This window comes from Halichoerus grypus, chromosome 11, assembly GCF_964656455.1.
Source record: "Halichoerus grypus chromosome 11, mHalGry1.hap1.1, whole genome shotgun sequence".
NCBI classification, from domain to species: domain Eukaryota; kingdom Metazoa; phylum Chordata; class Mammalia; order Carnivora; family Phocidae; genus Halichoerus; species Halichoerus grypus.
In genome coordinates this window covers 109,738,768-109,756,006 of record NC_135722.1, presented here as the reverse complement: position 1 = coordinate 109,756,006, position 17,239 = coordinate 109,738,768, and the positions used below count along the sequence as shown (strand labels likewise).

Genomic DNA, 17,239 nt, shown 5'->3' with positions numbered 1-17,239 from the left:
ATATAAACTGAACCCCGACCGAGGCACATCATTTCTGTCTTTCACATCCTTCTTGGCATCACGTGCTAGAGTCAGATATTATGACTCAGTCTCAAAATTTCAAATTCCCCTTCAACTTTGTATTATCTGGATAACGTACAGTCCACCTGGCTCATGGTCACCAGATGCTTTACAACTCCATCCCAAAGATGTGGGTCTGAGACCCAAAAATTCAAAAAGAGCTGCCCAAAGTTAGGTGCATGGCACCTCTATAAAAGCTCTGAAGTTAAAATGCTTCCCTGTGTTTGGAAACAACATGAAGCCATTTTCACGCAAGTGCAGGCCTCTGTCAGTGGCTCTAGGGAACCCTTGGCAGAGAGTTTCCTAGGTGGCTCCTCACAGGACCTAGAGCTTAGTGTCTACCTACACATCTCTCCAGGAGAAAGCTGCGAGGGGCTCTCCATGCCTGAGGGGGAGCCAGAAATCTAGTCCCTCTGACATTTGTCTGCAGAGCAAATCCAAACAAACCACAGGTAAAATGTAAAACTGTCCTTAAGTGAGATAGTTAAGAAAATACTCATGGGTGATTAGAGGACCTAAAAAACTCACCAGAACAGGTTTATTTCTGGGGTAATTATTTAAAAACTATTTTTGTGAGAAAGAACTAACTGGGTGTGCCCTTTTCCACACCACTGTAGATCCTATCTCATTCAGCTTTTGTTATATATTTATAAAAATCCATTCTAAAGCTAACTGAATGGCTTTAAATTAACAATTTTTAAAAGAAAAATAATGCTCAGAAAACTAGAAACCACTTCCCACAAAAACAAAATATGGTTTATACAGAGTTAATGGTGGGTCCAAGGGTCCTTACTGCTATTCCAGAGGGTTCCTGAAAACCAGAACACTGAGGAAAGAGACAGTTTCCCTGCCATTTCCAGAGGACGAAGCAGAACCTGGCTTTGGAGCTCCAACCAGAAAAGTGTCCAGTGGATATGGACCCAATGCTGAGCTTCTGCTGATGCTCCAAACAGATGGTCAATCCTTTTCTTTAAGAGGACCTGCATTATCCTGCATTCGCTAAGCGTCCCTTAAGCTTGTAATTTCTGCACCTGGGGCATGAATGACTCAGCTCCTCTGAGCCATCACTAGAAGATGCTTGAGAAGCCAGAGGATTCGACAGAGTAGCCCACCAGTGCCTGGCGGCAGAAGCCGTTACACCGTGAATCGTCGGCCTCAGGCTGCTAACCGGCCAAGCCTCCGCCTGGCCTCCCAGAGCGAAGACTTCACCTGCCTCACAGTGATTGCCTGCACTTATCGGGGTTCAGAGCGTGCATTCGGGGCTGTCAAGAACAAATTAAACACTCTTAATATCACCATTAGAAACCCCACTGACCTCTTGAGTAGGCCATGTTGTTCTAGTCCAGCGGACACACCAGGTGAATTAAATAGTCACAGAACCCATAGCTAAGGAAACCCTGCCATCCGAAGGTATTTCTTTAAAAATCCCCCAGAGAGCAAAGGATGGAGTATCACTTGAAAAAAAAAAAAAATCAACTCTGACTCAGCCACATGGGCTGACTTAGACCCACGGGCAAGCTTTCTCCACGCTCTTAACCTTCTAATGAACACCTACATTTATTATCTTGTATTTTATTGCTACATACGTGCTACTCATAGGATTGGTGAAAACAAGGTCTGTTCTTTCTGAACAAAGAGAAGTAGAATACCGAGAAATGACTAAATTTGGAGGAAAAAATGGGGGGCATGAGCCATTTTACAGTTTCAGGGTGAGTTATGTTTTGTTTCTAAGTCAAATAGAACACACGCCTGGTTTGCACTTAAGTTATCTTATTGTAAACACCAGGATTTTTCACATCTGAAACGATCCTTGAAAACACAAAGGTTAACAGCTTTCCCTGGAATACTCAAAACACTATTTCAAAATACCCCACTTGAGCTTGGGCCATGGACCAGTTTGATACGTTTGATATGTCTGGACAGTCGTCTAGTTGGAACATTCTACTTTGAAACTGATAAATACTGAAGTCATTGTCTAGCCCGTGTTCCTACATGGGTACTGGCATTTCCTGAGAGCCTTTTTGAAGAGAGGGGGAAAAGGGCATGCGACACAGCCAGCTGAAACCATAAATGAAATGGAAGGACACATCATGATTGCAACGTGGCTTTTGGTGAAGCCCTAGGTCCTTCATGCAGCTGACGCTGTTCTGGGGTTGACCTTAGTTTCTCCATCAGCTTTTTTCACTGGCAACAGAAAAACAAATTACTTACTGAGATAGAGCTTGTGACTGACTCCCAGTTGGTCTCTGAGTCTGCTGCGGGTTGGAAATCTTCCTAGAAGGCAAGAAACATCCACGTGAGTCAATCAAACCTCTGTGCAATTCATTACGTGCACAGTTTCAATATCTCAGCCCTCAGAATCGTCTTTCAACTAAATGACAACAGATATAAGGGCTACATTCTTGCCGGACAGTTCACCATTTGTCTTCAGCACCTCTCCTCAAGACCCCTTCTCATTCAAGACACGGACATTTATGGACATAAGGGATATATTCACATTTATTCTTAAGTACTGGTGAAATGGAAAATGTGCAGACAAGAGTTCAAATTTTAAGTTGGCCATCTGCCAGCTGCATGACCTCAGGCAATCTACCTAGCCTCTGCAATCCTTCTCTTCCTCATCTGTATGGGATGGTATGGGATGCTTAAATTAGAGGGTAGCTTTGAGAACTGAATGCACTAATTATATAATTATAACTAGCAGTTAATAAGGTCCTTAATAAAGAGTAATAATAGCCATTATCCGCATTGATGTTCATTTGGTTTGAACTAGGTTCTGTATCATGTTCAGTCCTGCCTCTTGAGCTGGTCTATAATATCAGTGATCTTTTCAAAGATAAATTCACCAGCAAAGGGCTATTCCTGACTCTGTCAGGAAACACCAGGAAGAATGGCAGGGGGAAGGACATGGCCGTGGAGTGACAAAGTATTCCCCAAAGAACAAGATAAAAGGCAGACCCGAGAAAATTATCTCAGAGAAGCCTTGAAGGATTTGTGATAGCAATGGATCTCAGAGAAAGGAACTTCTCTTAAAAGGAAAATGTTGCTCCAATTTGTTAATTACTCTAGCACCAGTAACTTTAAAAAACATAATGGGAAGAAGAGCTGATTCTACCATTTTTACATGTCACAGATGGTTTCTTGACCCTGCTAATGTCAATCAACTTGGTTAAGGTCTTCTAGCCAGGCCAGATAGTAGGGTGTATTTTAAGATGATGCTGAGAAAAATTCAGATACTCAAATCTGGCAACTTATTTACTCAAGTATACTCACTGAATGAAGCTAAGTATCAGGTCTAAATTTCATTAACATTTTGAGGAGCTGCAAGTGCATTTGTTAATTGCTCATGATGAGACTGGATTATATATAAATGTCTGTGTTAAAAAAATTTAGTTGTTTACCAAGAAAGAACTAAGTCAAATGTGAGGTTCAATGAATGAACATCTATTAAAAACTGGCAAGGCATCATTATTCTTGTCTCTACCTCAGGAAAGATAAAAAAGAAAGAGAAAATTGGTCTCTGCACTCTGAAAGATGAATTCCCATAGCAAAAGGATGGGTGCAAACAAATGAAGGTTGGTATTGATATGAGTCTTCATAAGCAGGTGAACAGGTGAAACTGGGCAAGAGAGCCAATGGCTTCTCCATGTTGTGAAGGAACTACTGTTGGGAGGACATATGCCAGGGACGATAATAACCTGAGCAATCCTCACATCATAGAATTTTCATTTTCACTCATTCAATTCAATATTTGCTCATCACCAACTATGGGATACATTCTAAGCTTAGGGTAGAATCATGAGGAACTGAGAAACTATACCTCCCCTCAGGGAGTTCAAAATGTAAACATTTATAACCAGGTAAAGAGCTCCTGCTATAAACTTATGTGTGTGCTGTAGTACTAGTTTAATAGAGACATTAAGGAAGGCAGTAGAAAATTTACCTGAGAGGAAGTGGGCTTGGAAAAATTTCACACAAGTATGTGACTCTTGAGCTGAGTATTGTAGACTCAGGTAAGTAGATGAGTAAGTAGATGGCTACTTGCAAGAAAGGTGGGGTAGAAGATTCAAAGAAAGATAGATGTCAGACGAATGTGAGGAACATATACTGGAAAAGAAGTTATTGGGGAAAATTAATGAGTCATGTTGGGTACAGCGTGTTTGAGGTGCCCACACAATATCCAGCCAGTGATGTCCAGGACGCCATTGGCTATATGGGAGTGGCCCGCATGAGAGAGACCCGCACTTGGGATATAGATCCTAGAATCATCAGCACAATAATGGTAATGAAGCAAGTGATGGATTATGTTGATCATGTGTGAAAATCAGAAAAGGGACAATCTTAAAATCTTGGAACTGGAAAGAATTTTAGTATTATCTCATGCAATCTCTTCATTTTAATGATTAGAAAACCAATTCTCAGAGACATAAATAATGTGCTCCTTTATCATGTAGCCAAGTTCATGCAAAGCAGGACCACCAGTGCACACTTCTAAGGAGGTGCTGTGTGGTGGTCTTTCATATCATTGTAGCTGGCTTGAATGAAACAGGGTCCAGAAGAAAGTTAAAAGTATAGCAGGAAAGACATAAAGCAGAGTACTGGTGGAAGGTTCTACAAGGGTATCCTTTGAAGTATTCTTAGCAATTTAGATTTTACATCTACACTTACTAAATTCTGTGACTTCAATTTACTTTATTTTCTTGCATAGATATATGGTAAAAATGTTTTGTTAAGCATTTTTAAGCATAAAGGGCCTTCATGCCCATGCACCCAGACAAGTGTTGCACAAAGAACTTTTCATTTCTTCACTGTCTGGTTAGAAACTTTAATAGGCACCAAGGACAGAGGATTTCATTAAGTTCCAGATAAAAAGTAAATTCATCTTCTCTTAGCAGCATGAGTATTAGACTTTTTTAAAAAACCCAACCTTCCTTTAGGTTATTTCAAAATTTGCCATTATTTATAAATGACACATTTATAATGAGCTTTAAAAAAGGGAAAATTACCCCTTCTAAGAAGGAAGTACAGAATTTAGACCCGAAAGGACAAACTTGGCATCGGAAGGAACATAGCCATTTGCTTTCTAACGCTATCCTTGGCATGAATTTCTCATCTCCGTCCACCATAATCTCACCAGTACGAGATACTGGTGGGCCTCCCAGCCACTAGATTCTAAATGCTGCTACTGTATCCAGAGTCCACGCTTCACATGGCAGCCGAGACGCTCTTGTCTTTTCTGGCTTTACAAAAAACCACCAACATATAACATTGTACAGATTTAAGGTGTACAACATGATAATCTGATACATGTGTAAATTGCTGAGTGGTTACCAAATAAGGTTGGTTAACATATCGATCACATAATTACAATTGTGTGTATGTGTGTGTGGTGAGAATATTTGAGAATTACTCTTTCTTAGCAACTTTCAAGTATATAATACAACACTGCTAATTATAGTCACTGTGCTGTGCATTAGATCCCCAGAACTTTGTGATCTTATAACTGGAAGTTTGTACCCTTTGACCAACAACTCCCCATTTTCCTATTTTCTTGTCCCTGGCAATTACCATACTACCGTGTTTCTGTGAGTTTGACTTCATCCCCCCTTCTTTCATAAAGTACACATACTATAGGTGAGATATAGGTTTTGTCTTTTTCTGACTTATTTTACGTAGTATAATGTCTAATGTCCTCAAGGTCCATCCATTTTGTCACAAATGCAGGATTTCCTTCTTTCTCAAAGCTGAATATACATCTCTCACATTTCTTTATCCGTTCTTCTGCCAATGAACACTTAGGTTGTTTCCATGTCTTGGCTATGGTGAATACACTGCAGTGAATGTGGGGGTGCTGATGTCCTCAATACAGTGACTTAGTTTCTTTCAGTTATATAACCAGAAGTGGGATTGCTGGATTGTATGATAGTTTTTTAATTTCTTGAGTAAACTCCATGCTGTTTTCTACAGTGGCTATACTCATCTACATTCCCATCAACAATGCATTAATAATGTTCCCTCTTCCCAACTCCCTTGCCAACACTTGTTATCTCTTCTCTTTTTGATACTAGTCATTGTAATAGGTGTAAGGTGATTTCTCATTGTGCTTATGATTTGTGTTTCCCTGCTGATTAGTAATGTTGAGCATCTTTTCACGTACCTGTTGAGCATTTATATGTCTTCTTTGAAAAAAAAAATAGGTCCTCTGCCAATTTTTAAATCAGATTATTTGGGGTTTTTTTGCTATTGAATTGTATGGGTTCCTTATATATTTTGGATGTTAATCTCTTTTCAGATATGTGGTTTGCAAATATTTTCTCCCATTCCCTAGGTTGCCTTTTCATTCTGCTATTTCTTTTGCTGTGTAGAAGCTTTTATACTTTGACATAGTCCCACTGCTTATTTATTGCCTTTGCTTTTGATGCCATATCCAAAAAAATCATTATCAAAACCAATGTTTAGGGGATTTTCCCCTTTGTTTTCTTCTAGGAGTTTTACAGTTTCATGTCTTACATTGAAGTCGACTCTATATCGAGTTAGTGTTTGTGAGTGGTATTAAGATACGCGTCCAATTTCATTCTTTTATATGTGAATATCTAATTTTCCCAGCACTATTTATTGAACAGAGTATCTTTCCCCATTAAGTATTCTTGGCTCCTTTGTAAAATATTAGTTAACTGTATATGCATGGGTGTATTTTTGGGCTACTGTTTTCTATTGGTATCTTTTTAAGTGTAAATCAGATCACTTCGGTCTTCTGCTTAAATCCTTCTGATAGCTTTCCATTGCACTTAGAATCTGGTCTTATGTGATCTGACACATGCTTGTTTCCTCCCCAGCGTCTCTCTGATTTGATGTTTATCTTTCTCAGAAACTGCATTCCCACTACTCTGGCCTTCTTACAGTCTTTCCAATAACACTCCAGGCATCTCCCCTTCAAGTCTGGTGCTGCTCCCTATGCCCATGATGCACTTCCTCCAAACGTTCCAGTGATCGGCTCCTCATCATTTAGTTCTATGCTCAAACACCGCATCAGTAGGGAACCCCTCCTTGAACACTTCATTTAAAATACCCCTACTCTTGGCCACCCTCTCCACTTAATTTGCTTAATTTTCTTTAAAGCATTTATGATTATCTGAAATGATTTTCTATTTGTTTTACTGTTCGTGATCTCTTTCCCCAACTAGAATAAATGCTGTAGAATGGCAGGGAGCTTGTTTATTTCTTCTGTCTTCTATCCCAAATTCTTACCAGAGTTTTGGGGACACACTCCAATTCCACTGGTCCAGTGAGCATTATCAGGGATAAGGTTCACCCACTTCCCCCGTACAGGCAAAGCAGTGGTTCAGAGCCAAGGCCTACTCTGATCAGTCGGTGCCCGTGTCAGACTGTTTGCTACATGGTTTTAGAATCATCCTGGGTAGACAGCTTGCTTTTTCAAGCTCCAGGCTGATAAAAGACAAACTCCGCTATTGTGGGTGCTCTTTGCAGAGCAGTGCCCTTAGCATGACTTAAATGCTAAAATAGAACAGTGAATAATCATTTCAAATGTATTGAAACAGCTTACAAAACCCCATTTCTCTTTTTTGTTACAACAAACTCCAACAAGTGCTTTAAATGCCATGTCCCATTCTTCCGAGGAGAGAGGACTATGTGTGAGCTCCAAGAAGTAAGTACTAACTCAGTGCTTCATTTCCTTACCTCCTGCTCCTACACTGCAGCCTGTTTCATCCTAAAAGAGAGAAGCTGCTGTTCTGGCTACTTTGTTCCCTCGGTCCCTGCAGGGACTGCACTTTGGTGCTATGGGTGACTTACTAAGGTCATATCTAGGGGTCCAAGCCATCCCTTGAGAGAAGAGCACGCTGCAGTGCAGAGACCAGAGGCACTGTCCAGCATCTCTGAACTAATTACGACTGGAGTCAGGACTGGGGTCCAAGAAGCTACTGTTCTCTCTAGGTTACGTGGTTTCCAACCCACTGAATAATGGCACACATCATCCTATAATTACAGGCATCTGCATCGGCACTGCCTTAATCTAATAAGAATTCATTTACATCATTAAAAATAATTTATTCTCAGTTTATATCCTCACGTTATAATTCTTCATAATCATATACTGGCAGCGAAACTCATTATTTGGCATTTTGAAATGAAACCCACTCCCTTACACTCTATCTGGAGTAATTTTGAAAACATAGATGTGATCCTGAGATCTGTGCTTTTTTAAATAGCTTAGCTCTGGAAGTTTGATTTGTGTGAGAGAAAAGTCATTCACTAGGAAGTTGGGGAGGTATGGAAAAAGAACATCTTAAAGTATATGAAAACATACATAGATATTTGTATCATCGAAATGTGGGAGAAATAGTACCTTAAGCACTCATGCTAAAGTCAAGAAGCATAAAATTCGATACCTCTCACACCTACTAAATGTTGCATAAATCCAAAAAAATACCAAAAACAAAATTAAAAGCATAAAGATAAATGCACAAATATACTTGTAACAGATATAATAAACAGTTAACATCCTTAAAATAAAACAAACTCTTATACATGAAAAGGTTATAAGAGTATGTTTCATATCACCTAATTCTACTAGAAAAATGTACAGATATCTGATTGAAGCAAGACTGAAAATATATTCACAACAATATTGACATTGTTGATACCGAATGACGCATGCTTTTATTTTCTTTCCTTTGTCTATTTTTATGTCCTCAATTTTTTATAATACATATCAAGTTTTAATAAGAAATTGATAAATTTCTTTTTTTTATTATGTTCAGCTAGCCAGCATATAGTACATCATTAGTTTTGGATGCAGTGTTCAACGATTCATTAGTTGCGTGTAACACCCAGTGCTCATCACATCACGTGCTCTCCTTAATGCCCATCACCTGGCTACCCCCTGCCCCCCACCACCTCCCCTCTGTAACCCTCAGTTTGTTTCCTAGAGTTAAGAGTCTCTCATGGTTCGTCTCCCTCTCTGATTTCTCCCCATTCAGGTTTTCCCTCCCTTCCCCTGTGGTCCTCCACGCTATTCCTTATGTCCCACACATGAGTGAAACCCTATGATTTCTAAAACAAAAATGGAGGAGAGAAATGGACTGGAGCGTGTGAGCACCTACGCCTAAAGCCTTATGTTATATTGTTATAGATTGAATAGTGGCACCTACGTACTCCCTGGTGGAACATAAAAGCGTTTTTGTAGAAGTAATTCTCACCGATTACTAGAGAGAATTGTTCAAAGATGGGACAATAAAGAATGGTTCTAGAATCATCACATTTGACTCGACCTAAAACCATGGCTAATTCAACACACACTTTTGATGTTTTAAAAACAACCACAAAAATATGCAGGTAGCCATCAGCTCAGTGTCCGGTAGGCGTGTGTCTGCCTCTGTATGAGGACAATGAACTGAGAGCAAATTGAGCTGCGGATACAATACCCTACAGGTAATGAATATTCTCAATAATAATCTTCACTATTAAAGACAGACATGATTGGGGATTTCATTTTCAGACAGGATATGGCCAGATAACCCTTCCTTGCCATCAGTCACTTTGGGGCCATTCCAGAGGGAGGGAGGATATTACATGCTAACAAGTGAATAATCCACTCATCCCCCTTCCCAGGCAAGCTTATACGTGTTCAGTCACCGAATGCCTGCAATGGATATCCAAATGAATCCCTCTCCTGAGCCTCGAGAGTAGAGCTGGGGACAACTGTCTTTTGAGTCTTTGGAGACAGCTGTTGCCAGGCCAACATTCCAAACATTTAGGATGATTAGTCGTACCACCTGTTTCTGGATCTCATGGAAGAGGGCTGTTCATTTTTATCCGAGGTGATTATGCAGTGTGTGAGGAGATGAGCCATAAACTGTTCATTGCTCAGAGGGATGTACTCTTCCATCTCTTCAAACAATACATATGCACTTACTTAGAGATTTTAAAAAGCTTTCAACCAAAACAATGTTAACTTATTGGGGGATGACTTATTGGGGGAAAGTTTTGAAGAACATTTGTCAGAGTGTTTTCCTTAATTTTCAAAACTGTGCTTCTGTTTGATGTTTTCTATTCGTTCCTCAGAAGCAGATAATAAAATAATAAAGTCCTCTCCTAATTCTAGCTGTGCTTCTTGATTAAGTGAAGGCTTAGAGGTGTTCATTTTGAAATGCTAAAGAAACAGAGGGATTTGTCGAGATTCATAAAACAATAACAAACAAACACACTGTCATCATTTATCCCCTAAGTGAGTCTTCATTTGTTCATGACCTACTGAGGAAAATGCAAATAATGCTGACGTGCAGGCCTGTGCCCTGAGATCACTCTATGGGGGAGATCCTTTAGAACAAAGACTTCTGATGCTCTAGTACATGAACTTCTGATATGTAGTCCAACCAATGTACATGCAAATAATGATACATCAGTGACTCAACGTCTATGGGAATTGAATAAAGCAAAAATTGAAAACCCTTCGGTTCCATCAAATGCTGTGATCCAACCAAGGCTTTACAAGTATATTTCATTACATGCTCATCATCAAATCAGTTCTTTAACAAGGAATATGGGAAAGGCCTTGGCTGGAGGCCAGCTTTTATTGGCAACAACGTTTGGTACAAGGATATCAAGAGTTCCAGAATCAATAATTAACAAGAATCAAAGAGCACCTTTCAAAGGTAGAGAATTTGCCTGTGAAATAAGTAACATATATTCTCAGAGCTCTAAGAAGCTGGACATCAGTCAACTATGATTGGAAATAAAATATTAGTAAAATAAATATACCTTTAATAGCAAATATCCCCACAGATAAGACCTACTTGCAGATTTCCACTGAAATCTGAGTTAGTTTCACAACTTTTTAAACCATTATTGACACTAAAGTACAATGTTTTAATTTAGATCTTCTAGGATTCATCAACTAATCACCCATGAAATCTTGATGCTAATGTCAAAGTATTTTTTAAAAGTTCATTTTTTCTCTTATAAGACAAGGAACTTCTTATACTTGATAGTTTCTGATTTCTTTTTTTTTTTCTAAAGATTTTATTTATTTATTCATGAGAGACAGAGAGAGAGAGAGGCAGAGGGAGAAGCAGGCTCCCAAGGAGCAGAGAGCCTGATGTGGGACTCGATCCCAGGACCCTGGGATCATGACCTGAGCTGAAGGCAGACGCTTAACCATCTGAGCCACCCAGGCGCCCAGTTTCTGATTTCTTTAGACCAAACTTAGTCTGGGAAGTTGTTACAACAGATGAGCAAAGATGAGAGCAAACACCAGTCCAAGGCGTAAGGAAGAAAGTTCCTCCAGCAGGCAGAGAAGAGGTCATTGACCCAGAGAGGGTGTCAAGAGGGCCAGAGCACAGAGCTGCGGAAGGGTCAAGATGTGTCTGCAGGCAGAGAGAGCAAGTCTAGGGAGACAGAAAAAAGATGAACCACCTGCCATTACTGCTTGTGGCCCATGGCCTGAGGAAACCACAAGGATCCCGGAGAGGAGAGACGGAGGGGCAAGAAGGCTGATTCAATTAACTCCGTGTTAGCCAAACGAGGACATCTTAGCGAGGGGCTGCACAGAAAATTACAAACTGCAAAATACAACTCTGCTAGTAGCTTTCACTGCGCTTCATACAGACCAAGTGATAAATGAACATTTAATTTTCATCTAGAAAGGTACTGCCAGAGGTCTTTCTTCACTGTGTTGCTGGAGAGCTAGGTGCAGGTTGAAATTTTGTTAATAGCTCTTATAAACGTAACACTGTTCAGTGTTGAGAAAACTCTATGATTAATTACTTTGTAACAACAGCTGCCTTTCACAGAGCGCAGATGACATGCTAGGCACTACATGAAACCCTTCCGGTACATCACCCCACTCCTCATTTCTGCAGCTCTGACGATGCTTGAGGAACCTGCCCATGGGAGCGAGCTGGTCGTCAAGAGGCTCTGCAGATACCTGAACTTGAGGCTGACTCTCCACGCTCTTTCCTCTCTGCTACAGGGCTCATCCTTTCATTTACAAAGAGTCCTTGTATAAGACAAAAAAACAAAACAAAAACACCCTTGATTTGTGCTAAGTACAGGTTTTCAGACATTTCTTAAATGCATTTCAAGAAAGAACATTTGGTTTGGTTCACCAGTAGCCTGAACATTATTAAAGATGGTACTTTTGATATTGCTAAGCTAATCTTAAAGATATTTGCACTCCCAGGACAAAATGGATGGCTGAGGAGTTTATTTTGCTACCTTAGAAAAATTACAAGTTTGAAATGAAAAGAAGAAATGTTGACCTGAATTATTCACATTTTCATTTCCTTGCACTTAGCATACTTCCTGGTACACAGTGAGGATTCGCTTTGCTTTCTGTTTGGTTTCTATTGCTGAGGTAGGAAATACACTCAAAATTCAACAAATCATTTCATTTTGATTGGATGACTGTGCTGAAAGGCACACTCCTAAAAACTGCTGAGTTTCTCTGTATTCGGATGGCGTTATATAAATGGATTACCTCCATCCTGGCCAAAAGCTAGTTATATTTATTAAAACAAATATTAGAAAACCTGAAAATTATGAACACTATGAAGATGAAGGCCAAGTCACCAAAATCCCTTCGCTAAAATCATTTCCTTTATGAACTCAAACGATCCCACTGCTAATTAAAACTTCTAAGACCTAACTTTAAGGAGAAAATACCATTTGAAGTCCAAGAGACAAAGCCAGAGTCAACACAACTTGTCATTCTGCCAGGGAAAAGGGCTCATGAAACGTCATCCGGCAAGTGATAGGTTTATAAAATGAAGAGGAACACCTTGGGGGAGAATCAGGACAAGTCAGTCAAAAGCATTCAGAAAGCTGTTCGTTCCTCTAAAAACCATGACTATTGCCTAGGGAGGTGGCTTTGTGTTTTGGTGCCGCATTTTCCCTGGACGCCTTCAACCTCAGCCCTACACTGGACCAGAGCCGCCGCCCGTTGTAATTATCATTTGGCACTCCAAGCTACCCGGAATGTAAGCTATTTAATAGCCACGTGAATATTGTAGAGCTCTGGAAATGAACTAACCGTTAATTCAAAACACAACCTTTTTCTTGGCCTGACGGTAAAGGGATTTCTGGGCACAATTCTGTGGTTAAACCAGCAGGCTGGTGAATGTAAAGTCTGAAACAAAAGTGTACCCAGGCCCCCGCAAATCACTCTTGACAAAAGGTGAGATTAGCACATTCTTGACCTTGCAGTTCCTCATTTCACTCCTCAGGCAACTAGCAGCTCATCAAAGCAGGTCTCGGGTTTCAGGTCCCAAAAGCAGGCTTGCTGTCTGGGCCCATTAGCTGAGCGTGCTGGTGCTGAATCCCACAATACAGGTCGTGGGATTCATTCTGACCAGGGCTGGGAAAGCTTTGCACAAAGAAAAAACTCAATCTGGTGGCCAGGCTCCATGGTTAAACCGGGGAAAGAGACCTCCAGGGAACCGAAGCTCTATTCAGTCCGCTTAACTTCATCATGACCCTGGAGTCAACAGCCCACAGCCTTCTCCTCGTGGGGGTTTAAACGAGAGATCCTGCAATTTGAGGCCTAGCCATTCATGTTTATGGGCCTTTACGATTCCTTCGTACTTGTGGTTATGATCAGCTACCAGCAGCATTTTTTACTCTTGCCTGCGATTACATTAGCAGTATTCGTCAGTGGTGCTCGCGAGTGAGAGCACGAGGCTTTGCACAGCAAAATTTTAATCCTAGATTGGCTCTCCTCGGCTTCTTGCTATACTTTTTTTTTTGTATTATCACATGCTGTGTACTTAGAGAATGCAAATTCACTGCTGTGTTCATCTAAGCCAAATATAATTATAAAGGTAATTTTTACTGCCAAAAAAATTAAGAGAACAACGCATTCCAAAGTCAAAGGGAAAATACTCGAGGGGTTGGGTGAACGCTTGCTGCCGCTCTACCAGACCGGGACGAGTCAGAGCTGACGGCATTGCTGCTCAGGCCCGAAGACTGGCCGAGGTAGTCCCTGCATCTGGATGTTTTTTAGCACACCTCATATCTCACACACCTTCTACCCACTTCTTTAACTCTCAGCAGCACAGTCTGGAGATGGAAGAATGCTAAGATCGCTAAGTCCAAAGTTCTCTTCACTATCTAAGATTTTTGAATGACCACAAGGTGTAACTCACTGTGCTAAGCCCTGGGCAAGGCACGGATGGGTAAGACGTCCAACCGCCTGGAGGAACCCATCGTCTAGATTAATTCTAATTCCCTACTCTCGTCGTTCCCTTTCACGTCAGCAACTTACATGAACGCTATTTACTTTTTCTTAGTGGCTTACCGTTAGGTGAAGTCGTCTGGCGGACTTCTAACTCTTACACTGCTCAGCCGCGGTCCCTGCGACAGCATCTGTTAACTAACGCGCATCGAGTAAGTACTAGTTAAATGAAAGCACGAACAGCTGCTGGACTGTGTGAGGAGCAAATGACATGACTCATACAAAGCCCTAGCGTACTGGCGGGCATGTGGTTGAGTGTTCATAGATATCTGTGGAATAAATAAACGAGTAATACAGGACCTATAGGAATGAACGCTCTATCAGGGCCATAAGCCAAGTCCTGCAGGTCTACACAGGAAGGAATGCTTGAAGTCCATCTGGAGGACTGGAGAAAGGTCTCAGAAGAAGTGGCCCTGGAGGTGACCCTAAATGATTATCAGGGCTTTTGACAGTCAGGGGAGCAGACAGGTAGAGGGGAAAGTGGCAGAGTGGCATGATCTTGGACGTACTAAGAGTACGTGCCCAAAGCACCAGGCAGAAAAGGAGGCTGAAAAGGAGGGAACGGGACAGATCAGAGGGTCGTGGATGCCACACTGAGCATTTTGGGGTGGGGGGGGCGTGTGGTATTTAATCATTCATTTACCAGGCATTTAAAGACGTCCACTATTTCTGACTAATGGTTCAAAGTGTTGGAGATACAGAAAAGAACATCAAGGTCACTGCTCTCAGGGAGCCTTCTTTCTGACTGCGCTTTGTATACAAGGAAACCAAGCTCCCTAAAGGTCGAGCATCACCATCACCGGCCGATCCGGTGCCTGGAGCCTAGGTCTCTGGACAGTGTGCTACACTCCGCTGCCCTGTAGGCAGCCCATCTCTCTCGCCCTGCTCACATGCCTCCCTCTCCGTGTGTATGAAAACAACAAAAGAGAAAAAAGTGTTTTATCCTCGTGAATTCTGTGATCTTAAGCAGCATAACAGAGTTCCTAGAAAATACACGGTAAACAACGTTTCACTATTCTGAGAGATGAGGGCAGTTGAAAAAATTGAAACCAAGAAATTCAGTGCTGTTGGTTTGGAAACCCTTTCTGGAATGTCCATAATCTTTTAAGGCAACCTTAGAATTAGGGGTCCTTCCTTATTTTGGTAATCAAATCCCTAAAATGATAATGGCATTCTCAAATATAATTTAGTTCTATCTCATTTCTCAGCAGGGTACAAAATTACCTTTCTTCTTCAAAGAAGTTAGAATGTTTGCCTGATGAGAAGATTCGACAGATGGGGATCCCTTCAGGACTTTATGATGACCCCCGAGGTCAGTCAGCAGGGGCTGATCTGTGGGATTACTGAGAGCTATCTCTCCACCCAGCAGGGATCCTAAAGATGCCAGGATACAAATGGGCCTCAGTGGCTCTCATCAGAGGATCTCTAAGAACAAACAAAATAAAAGCAGACCCCGTGCCTTTAAAGGAAGAGCTGGGAGTCCTGAGCCTCCTTTGCTATTCACCTTGCCGAATAAGGACTGCAGCATTTTTGGCTGGTTAGAAGAGATTTCATACTCAGTGTGCTAAAGCATTTTTAAAACATGGCTTTGGAGACAGCACTCAGAATCGAATTCCACACGGAACATTGGCTGTGTGACCTTGGGAAAGGTAAACTCGCTATGCTTGGGAGTCCTGATCTGTAAAATGGGAAAAAAATTACCCTTTTTATCCCCCACAGGGTAGTTGAGGATTAAATTAGATTAACTCATGTGAAACTAACTAACCCACGCAGACATTCACTGCATTCTTCCCAAAACTAGTATGGTCTTTCCAATATGTTATCTTTCTGCTGGAAAGACGGCCACGTTAATTTAACACTTCTGCAAAGATGTTACAAGTTCTGGAGCTGGGCTGTCTGGATCCTATCCCAACTCCGCCACTGACCCACACGAGTCCTTGCACCTAGTACTTAGTTTCTCTGTGCCTCAGTATTCTTACCTGAACATGGAGGTACCAGTAATTCCTATCTCAAAGGGATGGTCTGGATATTTCATAGATTATATGGAAAGCTGTTATAGAAAGGCTTAGACTTCACACATTTGCACATTTCTTTGCTTGGAAAAAACGCTGATCGGCCCATCCAGACTACAATGGCCTGGCTTTTCTTCACCTAAAATGGGCATTGAGATTTTGAAATTTTCAAGAAGTTTTAACATTCCTCATCTCATTTCAATGTCTCTCCGCCACCACGTGAGCCGGGTATGGGCACAGATACGTTAGAAAAAATAACAGTTTGCATCTTCTCAGAGATTTCCTGACTGGTCTTTTCTGCAACCATCGGGCAAAGGGATGTGTCTTCTTGGACTTTTTCCTAGGGGATGGAATGCACTCCTCCAGCCCCTTAACTAACTCCAATAGTCTCCCTACAAAAGGAGTTCTACCCCACCCTCCAGGAAATTACTGAGTGCTTACTACTTGCTAGACACTGTTCTAGACATTGTTAAAACAGAGTCAACAAACCAAACATGGTCAATTTGGTCATGTGAGGACCAGGGGACAGAGGAACAGATGTATGCGTAAGTATTTTGCCCACTCTAAATCATTACACATATTCAAAGGACTGTTATTCATGCATTCTTCACATCAGCAAACAAAACATTTCAAAAGGGCAAGAACTTGCTTTAAAACAGTTGAAGGAATTTAAAGACTATGCATGTATATGCAAACCGCTAATTCATGCAGTCTCCTATCTTTTGGTAAAACATCTCTACATCCATGGGGCGCCTGGCGGCTCAGTAGGTGAAGCGTCTGCCTTCGGCTCAGGTCATGATCCCGGGGGGTCCTGGGATCGAGCCCCTGCTCAGTGGAGAACCTGCTTCTCCCCCTGCCTCTCCCCCTGCTTGTGTGCTCTCTCTGTCAAATAAATAAGTAAAATCTTAAAAAAAATCTC

The 17,239-nt window shown here is 41.3% G+C and overlaps 1 protein-coding gene across 2 annotated transcripts in view; it reads right to left on the bottom strand.

Annotated features, from left to right (window-relative positions):
- Window positions 1-17,239, bottom strand: part of PDGFD (platelet derived growth factor D) — a 230,408-nt gene that overhangs the window by 27,794 nt on the left and 185,375 nt on the right. For both annotated transcript variants that reach the window (XM_078059070.1, XM_078059071.1), the window contains exon 4: window positions 2,272-2,334. In XM_078059070.1, coding sequence (XP_077915196.1) covers window positions 2,272-2,334 — 63 coding nt within the window. The remainder of the gene's footprint in view (window positions 1-2,271; window positions 2,335-17,239) is intronic.